Source organism: Salmo trutta, chromosome 31 (assembly GCF_901001165.1).
Source record: "Salmo trutta chromosome 31, fSalTru1.1, whole genome shotgun sequence".
Classification (NCBI taxonomy): Eukaryota; Metazoa; Chordata; class Actinopteri; order Salmoniformes; family Salmonidae; genus Salmo; species Salmo trutta.
Genome location: NC_042987.1, coordinates 3,657,824 through 3,672,134, shown reverse-complemented (window position 1 = coordinate 3,672,134; position 14,311 = coordinate 3,657,824). Strand labels below are relative to the sequence as shown.

The 14,311-nt window shown below is 43.9% G+C and overlaps 1 protein-coding gene across 3 annotated transcripts; it reads right to left on the bottom strand.

Annotated features, from left to right (window-relative positions):
- Positions 1-1,920: 1,920 nt before the first annotated feature.
- aknad1 (AKNA domain containing 1) lies at positions 1,921-14,301 on the bottom strand. 3 transcript variants are annotated; one of them, XM_029724894.1, is made up of 21 exons: positions 13,534-14,301; positions 12,492-12,882; positions 10,922-12,282; positions 10,758-10,832; positions 10,486-10,603; positions 9,971-10,107; positions 9,819-9,878; positions 9,509-9,642; positions 8,973-9,156; positions 8,151-8,323; positions 7,385-7,561; positions 6,931-7,063; positions 6,704-6,798; positions 6,294-6,607; positions 6,052-6,178; positions 5,657-5,910; positions 3,576-3,719; positions 3,156-3,254; positions 2,888-3,005; positions 2,542-2,704; positions 1,921-2,235 (listed from the first exon to the last, which is right to left on the bottom strand). In XM_029724894.1, exons 2-21 carry the CDS (start codon positions 12,709-12,711, stop codon positions 2,065-2,067), a joined length of 4,257 nt encoding a protein of 1,418 aa, XP_029580754.1. In that variant the 5' UTR covers positions 12,712-12,882; positions 13,534-14,301; the 3' UTR covers positions 1,921-2,064. The 3 variants fall into 3 exon arrangements, with proteins under 3 accessions (XP_029580754.1, XP_029580756.1, XP_029580755.1); XM_029724896.1 differs by having other exon boundaries at positions 10,922-12,237; XM_029724895.1 differs by having other exon boundaries at positions 13,701-14,301.
- Between the last annotated feature and the right edge of the window lie 10 nt (positions 14,302-14,311).

Below are 14,311 nucleotides of genomic sequence, written 5' to 3'. Positions count from 1 at the left end.
TGTTTAGTAAATTACAGTAGCCCACTATGAACAGCGCTGGTGCCCCTTCTTGTGTTCATTTTAACACACACAGGCCTTTCGAATAAGGGGGGACATTTTGCAACATTAAGATTTTATCTTTTCAAACATATGACATTTACAAAATAACTAATGAGACCAAATGGTTATAAATAACGTAATTCAAAAATAAATGATCAGATTCAGTCGAATTTCTCAAATACATCCATTTTCCAAAAACATTCAAAAGTTTTTCTAATTGTAAACTGAAGGTTTAATAATGTTTAGCTTTGGGTTGGAAGTTGCCACAGCGCTAATCCATGAGTTAGTGTTATAGTATTATTAAGATATACAGTTGAAGTGGGAAGTTTACATACACTTCGGTTGGAGTCATTAAAACTTGTTTTTCAACCTCTCCACAAATTTCTTGTTAACAAACTATAGTTTTGGCAAGTCGGTTAGGACATCTACTTTGTGCATGACACAAGTCATTATTCCAACAATTGTTTACAGACAGATTATTTCACTTATAATTCACTGTATCACAATTCCAGTGGGTCAGAAGTTGACTGTACCTTTGAACAGCTTGGAAAATTCAAGGAAATTATGTCATGGCTTCAGAATCTTCTGATAGGCTAATTGACATAATTTGAGTCAATTGGAGGTGTACCTGGGGATGTATTTAAAGGCCTACCTTCAAACTCAGTGCCTCTTTGCTTGACATCATGGGAAAATCAAAAGAAATCAGCCAAGACCTCAGAAAAACATGGTAGGCCTCCACAAGTCTGGTTCATCCTTGGGAGCAATTTCCAAACGGCTGAAGGTACCACGTTCATCTGTACAAACAATAGTACGCAAGTATAAACACAATGGGACCACGCAGGCGTCATACCGCTCAGGAAGGAGACGCGTTCTGTCTCCTAGAGATGAACGTACTTTGGTGTGAAAAGTGCAAATCAATCCCAGAACAACAGCAAGGACCTTGTGAAGATGCTGGAGGAAACAGGTACAAAAGTATCTATATCCACAGTAAAACGAGTCCTATATCGACATAACCTGAAAGGCTGCTCAGCAAGGAAGAAGCCACTGCTCCAAAACCACCATAAAAAAAGCCAGATCACAGTTTGCAACGGCACATGAGGACAAAGATCGTACTTTTTGGAGAAATGTCCTCTGGTCTGATGAAACAAAAATAGAACTGTTTGGCCATAATGACCATCGTTATGTTTGGAGGAAAAAGGGGGAGGCTTGCAAGCCGAAGAACATCATCCCAACTGTGAAGCACGGGGGTGGCAGCATCATGTTGTGGGGGTGCTTTGCTGCAGGAGGGACTGGTCCACTTCACAAAATAGATGGCATCATGAGGGAGGAAAATTATGTGGATATATTGAAGCAACATCTCAAGACATCAGTCAGGAATTTAAAGCTTGGTCGCAAATGGGTCTTCCAAATGGACAATGAACCCAAGCATACTTCCAAAATTGTGGCAATATGGCTTAAGGACAACAAAGTCAAGGTATTGGAGTGGTCATCACAAAGCCCTGACCTCAATCCCATAGAAAATGTGTGGGCAGAACTGAAAAGCGTGTGCGAGCAAGGACACCTACAAACCTGACTCAGTTACACCAGCTCTGTCAGGAGGAATGGGCCAAAATTCACCCGACTTATTGTGGGAAGCTTGTGGAAGGCTACCTGAAACGTTTGACCCATGTTAAACAATTTAAAGGCAATGCTACCAAATACTAATTGAGTGTATGTTAACTTCTGACCCACTGGGAATGTGATGAAATAAATAAAAGCTGAAATAAATCATTCTCTCTACTATTATTCTGACATTTCACATTCTTAAAATAAAGTGGTGATCCTAACTGACCTAAGACAGGGAATATTTACTAGGATTAAATGTCAGGAATTGTGAAAAACTGAGTTTAAATGTATTTGGCTAAGGTGTATGTAAACTTCCAGACTTCACCTGTATACAAAATAATCCCTGTTGAATTCACTGGTTAGCTAATCCTGGACCAGCCCTATAGTAGCAGCAGTATCTCCAGTGTGTCAATTAGGGTGTTATGAGCCAGTATTGTTCCTCCCTGTCAATGGGTGAAGGCCGTGTAACTTCCTGTACAGCTCAACCTTGGCAAGGTCAGCTGACAGGCTCTTGGCCATCCTATCAGTGGTCCTCTTCATAATGCGGGCTGCTTCGATAGCCCTGTCCAATGTCCTGTTGATGTCCTCATCCTAAAACAAACAACAACAGTTTAAGGTTACGCTTGTATCTCAGTCACCTTTTATTTATTTACAAAAGGCATAGAAAACGGTTGTGACATGAAGTGATAATAACCTACAAAAAGCTCCTTGGTCCTTTTAGCATTACAAATCTTTGTAAAATAAAATCGGACACAAAAAAAACTGTACAGTACGAGTACCAGATGTGGTAAATTGTTACAAGTTAACAGTACCACTAATTATTTCTCAGTAAATACAAGTAAAACATTACTGGCACCCATTGATATGAAAGAATGTTTTCCATGTGACCAGCCTCACCTTGCTGGCTTTGTGCCTGCTGGCTCTGCCCCCAGTCCTGGGGGGGCTGAGAGCTGGGGGAAAGGTCTGCTGAAAGTACACGTTGCTGGGCAGCAGTGCTGAGTCTGACTGGGTAGAGCGCCTCCGGTGGTGGGAGACAGACTGCTGCTCTCGCACTTTGAAACTGTTGAGACCACAGAGAAGAGCGAGAGCATGAGTACACTAGTGTAGGAGTAGGCAACCCTGGGAAGCATCTCAGTTCTTCTCTTTCACCTTCACTGACGAAGGTTCAAGCAATATGGAGGATAAATATGGATTTAAATAAGGCAAATAGATTATGGCAATAAATGATGAAACCATATCTTACCCTGCAGGTAAACTGCAGGAGGAGACATAGTTGACTTGCAACAGAGGCTTCTGTAGAGGCTGAGAGGAGAGAGGATACCTGCCCTTAGAGTAGGCATTCTCCATGTCACATGGTGGTGCTACAATGAAAAAAGACAGAATCACCTTCACAACCCTGACGAATCTGTTCCAATGTTTTCATGTTAAAATGAAATGGGTAAAGTAGTCATAATGGTACACGGTCATGGCAGTGTTACAGGGGTAGGAGTGGGCTTGTTGCTGGTCCTTACGTGGAGATCTGTAGCTGAAGTTCTTGTATGAGTGCCAGAGTGCTGGAGGACTGGGATGGGTGAGATTGGAGGTCTCCAGAGAACGGTTCTCCTCTGATGCTAAAAGGGATTGTAGTATTTAGTATTTTATTAGGATCCCCATTAGCTACAGACAAAGATGCAGCTTCTTTTCCTGGGGTCCACATAAAACATGGCATAATACATAATACCAACAGACAATTACATGTAGAAACACACACGACTGCCTTTATGACCACCAAATACAACTTTCAGGCAAATTCTGCAAGCTGAAGGACCAAAATCTAACTCAGCAACTGATTTAATATTTTGTTAAATATAATGTAAGAATCACTCTTGTTTTTGCAATTGTTCTTTTTATTTTACATCCATAAGCAGAAAGTCAATACCAGCACCACCAACCTGTATTCAAGTGTTTTTTGCTCTGGGGTTTCACTAGTCCATCTGAGCAGGAGTAGGGCTTGCTGCTCCCTCTCCTGCCACCTAGTGGTGTACTGTGGAATGGTAGCATGATCCCAGACCGGTCCGACTCCACACTGTCTGTACCTAGAGAAGACCACCACATACAATGACCTACATATACAGCGCCTTCAGAAAGTATTCAGACCCCTTGACTTTTCCCACATTTTGTTATTCTAAAATTGATTAAATCTTTTTTTTTAACCTCATCAATCTCCACACAATACCCCATAATGACAAAGCAAAAACTGGATTTTAGAAATTTTAGCAAATGTATTACAAATAAAAAATGGAAATATCACATTTACATAAGTATTCAGACCCTTTACTCAGTACTTTGTTGAAGCACCTTTTGCAGTGATTACAGCCTCGAGTCTTGACGGGTATGACGCTACAAGCTTGGCACACCTGTATTTGGGGAGTTTCTCCCATTCTTCTCTGCAGATCCTCTCAAGCTCTGTCAGGTTGGATGGGGAGTGTCGCTGCAGCTATTTTCAGGTCTCTCCAGAGATGTTCGATCGGGTTCAAGTCCGGGCTCTGGCTGGGCCACTCAAGGACATTCAGAGACTTGTCCCGAAGCCACTCCTGCATTGTCTTGGCTGTGTGCTTAGGGTCGTTGTCCTGTTGGAAGGTGAACCTTTGCCCAAGTCCGAGGTCCTGAGTGCTCTTGAGCAGGTTTTCATCAAGGATCTCTCTGTACTTTGCTCCGTTCATCTTTGCCTCATTTCTGAATAGTCTCCCAGTCCCTGCCGCTGAAAAACATCCACACAGCATGATGCTGCCACCACCATGCTTCACAGTAGGGATGGTGCCAGGTTTCCTCCAGAAGTGATTCTTGGCATTCAGGCCAAAGAGTTCAATCTTGGTTTCATCAGACCTAAGAATTTTGTTTCTCATGGTCTGATAGTCTTTAGGTGCCTTTTGGCAAACTCCAAGCGGGCTGTCATGTGCCTTTTACTGAGGAGTGGCTTACTTCTGGCCACTCTACCATAAAGGCCTGATTGGTGGAGTGCTGCAGAGATGGTTGTCCTTCTGGAAGAGCTCTGTTAGAGTGACCATCGGGTTCTTGGTCACCTCCTTAACCAAGGCCTTTCTCCCCTGATTGCTCAGTTTGCCCAGGCGGCCAGCTCTAGAAAGAGTCTTGGTGGTTCCAAACTTCTTCCATTTAAGAATGATGGAGGCAACTGTGTTCTTGCAGACCTTCAATGCTGCAGACATTTTCTGGTTTCCTTCCCCAGATCTGTGCCTCGACACAATCCTGTCTCGGAGCTCTACGGACAATTCCTTCGACCTCATGGCTTGGTTTTTGCTCTGACATGCACTGTCAACTGTGGGACCTTATATAGACAGGTGTGTACCTTTCCAAATCATGTCCAATCAATTGAATTTACCACAGGTGGACTCCAATGAAATTGTAGAAACATCTTAAGGATGATCAATGGAAACAAGCAAAGGGTCTGAATACTTATGTAAATAAGGTATTTAGTTTTTTTTAATATTTAATATATTTGCTAAAATGTCAAAAAAACTGTTTTGGCTTTGTCATTATGGGGTATTGTGTGTAGATTCCTGAGCATTTTTATTTAATCCATTTTAGAATAAGGCTGTAACGTAACAAAATGTGCAAAAATTCAAGGGGTCTGAATACTTTCCAAATGCATTGTATATACAGTAACTACTGCTGTATACACCTTTTCTATTTAAACCTTTATTACATTGGGATACAATCACATATGCCTCTAAATATATGTGTGGGAATACTAGGGAACAGATTTCCTAAGTTAAAATCACTTGGAACTGATTTCCCGGTGATTTTAGTCTTACTTAATTAAAAATATTTATATTTTTAGTTTTTGTTCAGAAAACTTGGGGGGGGGGGGGCAAATCAAGTCTGCTGCCAATTTGGGAACCCTGTACTACTGCATTAGACTTAGGCAGTCATCAACCCTGATGCAAAATAACGTTGTTGTTAACAACTTGGTTTTGATTACACTCCCAGTACATTAACCCGGTTAGTAAGGTACCTTTGCTCTTGCTGGGGTCCATATCTGAGGAGATCCAGTCTTCTATCTTGGAGATGGTGTTGGTCAGACTCTGTCTGCTCCCTGCTGGTTTGTGGTGTGTTCTGGGCCGGGTCTTGGGCCTTCTGTCTCTGTTCTGCCTGCATCTGGAGGTCAGGTTATCCATCCTCTGGGAGAGCTGTGGCAGCTGGACCAGACCCTCCTCCAGGTCTCTCTTCAGCTGGGACACCTCCGACTGCAGGGCCTGGATGGCCGAACTGGAGAGAGAGAGGGGTTGGCCAACTCAAAAACAATAGGTTTTGGCCTCTATGAGGTATTACCTGGCAGCCTGACCTGGTTACCAATTTCATATGATAAAGTTTACTCTTGAGTTGAATACTCAGTACTTTTAGACTAACCTGTGACAGGAACAGGTGTGGGAGTGGCAGTCGCTCTGTGGCATATCCATGGTGATGCTATGGGAGGTTTTTAATTGGCAGTCAGGGCCGTGATGACTGAGCTGACTGGTAGTGTGGGATTCACCCTCTGTGTGTACATTAGAGCATTTAGTTCAGTGTTTTCCCTGCTGTACTGTCTACTGAATAACGTCTATACTTTCACTACGACCACAGCAGGCACTCTGTGATTCCTCATCACTCACCATGCAGTCCGGCAGGTACACTCTGAGTAGTGCTGGTCACCCAGTGGTCCACCGCAGTGGTGCAAAGCTGCAGCTGAGCAGGTGTCTGTAGGCTGGGTCTCCTCTCTCCAATATCCCTAGTCAGATGGACAGTAGACTGCAGGCTAGGTGTCCCTTTTCCTGTCAGCCCAGCTGAATGGACATTTATCTGCGGGTTGGGTCTCCTCTCTCCCACCTGTACAGGCTGATGCATAGTGGTCTGCAGGTTGGCGCAGGAGCCTTCACTGTCACTCATAGTGATAGGACTGGAACTCCCATCAGGCTGGAACTGGAGCCTGAGGTTGGATCGTAAGCAACATAATAAACATACATGAAACATTGACTTTTTCAGTTAGCCTGGAAAGCAGTTGTATGGATGTGCGTGCCTGTACCTTTCTGTGTGGAGTTTTGGTTGAGATAGTCCCGTGGCTTGGAGACTCAAGTCAGAGCTCCCTAACCCACTGTCTGTCTCTGGACTCACTATTCTCTGCAACAACAATGTAGCATCCATGTAGCTACTGTACAATATTACAATAGTCTGTGGTATTGGCTAGGGAGTTAGAGTAAATACAGAAATAAACATGGGACAGCTAATATAAGTCATAGAAGATGACGTTACCTGGGAAGTGGTGAGAGTGTGGTCTGTGATGCTCTGGGACTGGCTCTTCAGATAAGAGGAGCAGGGAACCTCTACAGCCAGACTCACACTCCCTCCCAGGTCACAGTTTGGGCTCAGGGCACTCTGCTGCAGGCTACAGTAACAACGACAACAATACAAGGTCAAAATAAAAAGATGAAGACAGGTCTCATTGGTAAATACTTGTCCCACAGACCTTTCAGGAATGTTTGGCGTGTCAGTTTTGCAATATGAGACAATATGAGACATCTCTTACTATGGTATTTCTGAAATCACCACATCAAATAACCAGAACTGTATCAATTACACTATAGAGTGGGGATTAGTTATGCACATGTGATACATTATAAAGAAAAGAGCTGTGTTGAGGTGAATATTGAATTGGTTAGCTTGTTTACTTATCTAGTACAGTACACTCAAATGCCAAAACACTAACCTTTCAGGTGTCCACAGCCTGTCTCGAAATCCCGGGTTCTGGAGAGCCAAATACTGCAGAACCCTATCACAAGCTATCCCCTCAGATAGGCCCGAGCAGGTCCAGCTCCTCTCCTCTTCCTCCTCCTCTTCCTCTGTGTTGGTGATGTCCAGTGTCTCCAGGGAGCCCCGTGAGAGCCTCCGGGGGAACAGACAGAAACACAGCGACTAAAACAAACTGTACCTACTCCTAACGGAACCCAACACCACCTCTGTGCCTGGATGGAACGTTATCCCCCATGGGAGGGCCAGAAGCGTGCCTGATATCAGCACACACCAACATGTGCACACACACACACAAGCACACACTATCCACTTACAGCATCCACCAACAGTCTACATGAATATCTGAATATCTGAATCTAAAGCCAACCATGTACCACAGGTACAATAACTTGCCATTGACGTCAATGTCATGGAAATGACAGATAATATCACTCCCCAAGACAGGATTTCTACTTGGGGTCATAAGGCATAAAAACACAAGTACTCTATGTAAATGGTACACAGTGTAATATTGCAGGAATGTAGACGGTACAGAGTGTAGTATTGCAGGAATGTAGATGGTACACAGTGTAGTATTGCAGGAATGTAGATGGTACACAGTGTAATATTGCAGGAATGTAGATGGTACACAGTGTAGTATTGCAGGAATGTAGATGGTACACATTGAAGAAGCCCATGAATTTACAGGCCTATGGAGCAACTCAGAGATGTGTGATGAGTACCGTAGACTGACACTGCTGTGTCCTGTGCTGTTCAGTTGGGGGTCAGCAGGTGTGAGATCACAGCTCTGGTCTAAACCATCATGTCCATGGACCTCACTGGCCTCTTCCTCCCTCTCCACTGTCTCATAGCCCCCAGTGGAAAAACAGGGGCCTGGAATCTGAAACGTGAGACCCTGACCACAGAGAGGTTGATAAGAGGAGAACACATTTTGAGTAGCTAATGTGTCCTCCCCGTGAAACATGAGTGACATCGGAAATGATTGTCGCTCAATTAGACCGCTGGACACGCCTCCACTTACAAAATAAGGACTTGGGCTGCATTTCATTCTAAAACGTTGTCCCCTCCACAGATGGGGATAAGGTATTGTTCCTCCTAGTTTACACCATATCGCTTTCAACTACTCAGTCCTATCAGATCTGTGAGGGGGAGTGAACGGGGGGCCGAGGCAAGGACGCAACTTTTGGGAATTAAATGTAGCCCTGTTCATCAGGACTGCTGTTGCACAGAACACGTGCATCCACAGCTCATGTTGCTCACACAAACACGTCTCACATGCATGCATTTAAGATGAAGGAAACGTAGATGGTGCAATTAGTCCCTTAGTTGATCACGCCTAATATTACAGAGGCTTATACCAGTGTAACTAACAGCGCAATAATCTATATAACTACTCTGTAAAAGGCTTGTAAGTACATGCATTTATGCAGTAATAATTAAGGTATTTGAGTGAGTGAGCGAGTGAGTAAGTGAAAGAGTGAGCAAGCAAATAAAGGGCAAAGCAGCGAATGAACAGCTATGCTATGAGTAAGTGAGCGTGTTACCTCATGCATGGGTGGTGGAAGTGAGAGGCTGAGCAGACCAGGGAGACTGGGACCCCCACACAGTGACAGGAGTGTGGAGGATGAGTGGGGTGGGGAGAGCTGCTGCTCACACACGTTCCTGTCAATCAGCTCTTTAATGTCCTCTAGATGCATCCCTATCCTGAATATCTCCCCCTCCACCTGCCTTCACACACACACAAAAATAACCGATAATGTGCATAAAATACCCCTCACATCATGCTGAATTCTACACAAACCTAGCCTGGGTGTCAAGTCTGTTTCTGGTTTTAGACAGAACTGCCTAATTCACACACACTTTAGGGCTAAACTGTGCCAAGCCAAGCTGTAGGCTCCTGAGCTGACCTAGTTACGCATCTACCATTGTTGCTGGAACCGCGCGGGAATGGTCTATGTGAAAAGAAAATAGCCGAGCCAGCACAGTACAGTTCTGGGTGGCCCTATAGCGTGAGTCATGCAGACATACTGTTTAACTCAAACTCCTCACACACAATAAGATATATCAGTTGACATCTAACCTTTCGGGGTCGAACTGGCCTGTGTTCCTGGCCAGGCCAAAATAGTTCTGCATCTCCAGAGTTCTGTGCTCCTCCTTCTTACTGATGTACCGCCTCTCCAGCTGGTCCTGGGAATCCATCATACTTTTAAACACCTGGAAAACAACACAACGTTACAAATTACATAACAACACACTCTGCTTATAGTATAAAGGAAATGAGAATCAACTCTTATTATAAGTAACAATTGTTACAACTTCTTTATAATCACATCACCCAGAATACAGTCCTGAACAGAAAAATACTTTTAAAGTAACGAAGATCCATTTACCATTTCTTGCTCTTCAATAGCAATTGACATTGTGGTCAGACACGTTTTGAATTCATCCACCTGTAATAAAAATAAGTGTTTATAATTCAGTATCATTTAAATGATGAGTGATAATGCACCACTATTTAGCTTTGGTATGTTTTCCAGGTTACCTTCTGCAAAAACTGACTGATAATATCCCTCAACTCCCTGGTCATCCTTTCCCCTTCACTCTGTTGGTCAGTCTGGGTCGGAGAAGTGCTAGGCTGTTTAGAGTGGTTCTGTTGGTTTGGACCATCAGTAAATTGTCCTGCAAACACAACAAAAGCTGAAACGATGCAGATCTAACGTATGTTATGGCCTGAATTCTACAGCATTGAAAATGGAAAGTATCTTATTTCTAATTGATGATGATTTTGTGTGAAATTGTTTTCATTTAATGAGGAATTACTAATGTCATTGATAAGGTTGCATCATCTCATGTAAACTGGTTGTATAATATATTTGTGTCATCTTTTTTTTCTGGAATCCTCACTCTTATGACAGGCTAGTTATGACCTTGAGTGTAACCAGAATCTTATGTCATCCGACCCCATTTGCCACTAAGGAAACCGGTGGCTCTTGGCCAGGTAATTTGTAACAGAGAGAGGACCCGTCATAATATCAGATGTCAGAGACAGCATCTTGCCTGTAGGAGATGGGGGGTTGGGGAAGAGCATAGATCCAAAATGGCTTCCACCAGGACCCGGAAGGTCTTGCTGGTCACCACAGTCAAAATCCAGGGTAAGGTCAGAGGGCGCTTGATTCTAATTTATTGACACATTTTGAGATAAATTCAGTCCAAATTGACAAGAATAAGAGGGCTGTCTTAAGGCTATATTTAATGAGATGAAAGAACAGAAAGACCACAGAGAAAAAAAAAAGAAGTGTTTAAAAAGAGAAAACATTCTGAAGACTTACTTTTGTCCCCAGTCTCATCTGATCAATGAGGTTCTCAGCCTCTGCATACTTAGTCATAAGTTTATCATATTCAGCCTAAAAGAGAAAGATGTCTTCTGGATGAAGGTTGTATGACGCATTTGTATAGAGGTGTGTGAGCTAAACTACTGAACATGATGACCCACCTGTAGATGACGCACCAGTCCTGGGGAGGTTTCTGTCTGTTTGTCCTGGTCTCTGAACACGTAGGGTCTCTCTGAGGGCTGAATAGAGTCCTCCATCACTCTGTGGATCACCTCCAAAGCAGAGGACTTACCCAGCATGCCTGGCGAGGACTGAGCTCTGAGGAAGCTGGGAGACTGGCTGACAGGTCTCACCGGAACACTGGTACTCTTCGGGATTTTCACTTTGGGAGCCACCTTGGAGAAGTCAGGGAGTGGGTAGTGGACTTGGCCCTGTCCATACTTTAATTCACTGAAAGACCTGGTTCTGACCAGGGGACCTCTACAGATTTGGTCTTCCTCCTCATCTTCATCATTTTCATCTTCCTCTTTGGTTAGGTCTGAACCATTGCTACCATTACTGTCCTGTTCAGGGACTTCACTTTTACTGTTTGATATGTCACTATTTTGAGGAGAGTTGACGTCACTGTTGTAAGACTCAACACTCCGTGTGTTCTTTCCCTCTGAAGCTGTCCTTTTTCCATTTTTCTCCTCCAGGTTTTTTCTTGGACTCATTTGAACACTCTTCCCTTCATCTTCTTCCTGTAGGCTCTGACTCCTCTCACTCTCGCTGCTGGGTCCCCCTGCGCTGCTGCGTCGTGGAGCTCCTCCACTATTATTATTATTGGGGCTCCCTGTGCTACTGTGCAAAGGGCCCCTGCTCAGCACTGTCTCATCCATGCTCTCCAGAAGGGACACCTCCGGCAGGGTCTCTGCCTCGATCAGACTGCCTGAGCAGAACAGCTCATCCTGGGAAAAGTGACGGAGCAGCAGCTGGGTGATGTCTGGGTGTGGGACTTTACGGACAGGACTACTGCATGTGGGAACAGCCTCTGGTTTTGCAGGGTCAAAAAAAGCTCCTTTATCCTCTCCCTCGGGTGGAGTTATAGATACATGGTTAATAGTGTTGACTTCTATTTGCATGTGACCTTGTATGATATTGACCTCTCCAACCATTGCTGGCAAATCAAAATGATCTGTAACATTGTGTCTTGAATGCAATGCTCCAGCTTGGTCTTTTGACAGAATATCAGCTATTTTGCAATTCTCCTCAGACTTGTGACTGTCATTGGTTGTGGGATTAATGTACTGGCTTCCCAGGTCCCCGTCATGTGGAAGGTCCTCCTGTTCTTCATCGGAAGTGTCTCCTGGGTTCTCATACTCCCAGATGGTCTGCTCCTGCTCAGTGTTGGGTCTCTGGGCAGACACCCACTTCCCACTGCTCTTGGTCGTACCCTCCACCACTCTCTCACTCTGGCCACTGACACAGCTACTGCTCTCTGTGGAGGATTCCCCAGAGTCAGACACTGACAGCTCTAAGTTCTCTATGAATGACAGAGAGTAAGAAGTTGTGAAGTATTCATAGGAACAGTATGCTACAGTCATTTTATAGATTGGCATGATATTGTTACATAGCCTACAGCTGTTATGTTTTTTTTTACAATGCAATTGCTAAAGTATAACAATGGTGTTTCTAGAGTAATTACAGGGTTACTAGACAGGTATAAGAGCAAGTTGACAGCGTAAGTCTTACCACTGAGATGGATGCTGTTCCCTGAGACAGCCGACTCTGCCTGGGAGAGATGCACCGTGAAGGAGCCCTCCAGGTCACTGAAGTGGAGACTCTCATCCTCACTCAGGTCCACAAAGATACTCTGCCGGATACACTTCTCCCACAGCACAGAGGACTGAGGGGAAGAGGCTCTCCTCTGGGCTTCAGAATCCTCCTCTTGATCTTGGGGATCCCCTTCCATGTGCTCCTCACTCAGAACTATCCTGGTGCTGTGCTAGCCCACGGCTTCAACAACTTCCCCAATGCTTACCTCCTCCCTCAAAACTGTCCCCTCCTTAAAAGGAGACCTTTCTCTGGCCCAGTTTTCCACCGATGCCTTGACTCTGGTCTCCCGGGTCCCGTCTGCCTCGGTCTGCAGATAGAGAGAGGGAAAAGGGAAGAGGAGGACAATGGCCCTGTTCATTCCTTAGCAACGCAGACGGGTGAACCGACAACAATAGATCAAGATGTGTTCATCTCAATTATTCAAGAATCTGTATGCACTGTGTAGGCGTGAGTGATGTGCGTGTGTGTGTTTGAGGGTAGGTTTGTGTGTGAGTATGAGAGTATCTGTGCATATGAGCGAGAGAGTAGCCTAACCTACAGTATGTGTCTGTGGGTGCATGTATGAGTAATGTGAGAGACTATATAAACTTGCTCTTCAACATAACAAGCATTTTATAAGTTCACAAGCACTTACTAAGCCAGTATAAGTACAATTCTATTAGGATAACTAATCTCTCTCTCAAAGGTCTCATACAGTCAGTACAACTTCTTAAAACAATCTCTACACTAACCCTATAAATAGAATGTCAAATTCATGATGTTAATAATAAACATTTTCATTTGGATATTGGCATTTTTTATTTATGTAATGAATAAAAAAGACAATATCCAAATGTAAATGTTTATTAGGCTAATATCATGAACCTGGCGTAACGCTACTATTTATAAGGCTACCTCTACCCCTGCTGCTAAGTTAAAGTTATCAGCATTTGTCTGTCCTGTACCTACTGAAACTCACCTGACCTGGCCCTTAGCAGTCCAACTTCAGCTTTGACAATCTCATCTGTTTAGAATGTGTTCTATCCTACACATAATTGATTCTTATGTGATCTTTAAGTTCTGACACAACACACCAGTTCCAATTTCGTATGTCACATTGTTTCAAGCTCTAGGGCAGGTTAATACCTGTGGATTCATCAATAATGCACATTGTATCGCTGAACGTCTGGACTTGACCCGAGGGGAGGAGTTTGGTTGCTTCGGTAACTCCTTAAAACTTCTCAAAAAGCATGGGGGAGCAGCGAGCTCACTTCACTCTTCTCCCCCTGCTGCTGACAAACGCAGAGCTTTTGAAAACACTTGTGTGTTTTGACCACCTCTCAATTTATTTAAACTTAGCTTGTTAGTTTGCTAGCCTCAACATTATCAGCTAACTTAGCTAACTTTCTTCAACAGTGCAACTAACGTTAGCCAGAGAGGCAGTTTTGTCAGGCAGTCGATGCTGGTTAGTTTACTTACTAATTTCCAACCCCAAAACTGAGATGTTTGCATTAGTAAATGGCGTTACAGTAAAAAACGACTATCTTTGTTTTAGTTTGCTGATGATAGCATCATTTTTGCTGACCCATTTGACACTGCAGCTGCATGAAGATGACATGGATGACTCATCGGACAGTTGACACATTCATTATTCAAATGTCATTGGTCCAGAGCAGTGGCTGAGACGGTTACTTTGGGCGTGGCTATCTTTGAATCTGCTTCGCTGATTGGCTACTGAACTAACAACACAGAGTAAC

Bases quoted from the DNA above. Each gene is read 5' to 3' on its own strand.
- aknad1 (XM_029724894.1), bottom strand. From the start codon at position 12,711: ATGGAAGGGGATCCCCAAGATCAAGAGGAGGATTCTGAAGCCCAGAGG. The intron at 10,604-10,757 runs GTAAGTCTTCAG...TCAATAAATTAG, and splicing joins AGATGAGACTGGGGACAAAA to AATCAAGCGCCCTCTGACCT. The intron at 7,562-8,150 runs GTACTCATCACA...GTTCCCCCGGAG, and splicing joins CACAGCAGTGTCAGTCTACG to GCTCTCACGGGGCTCCCTGG.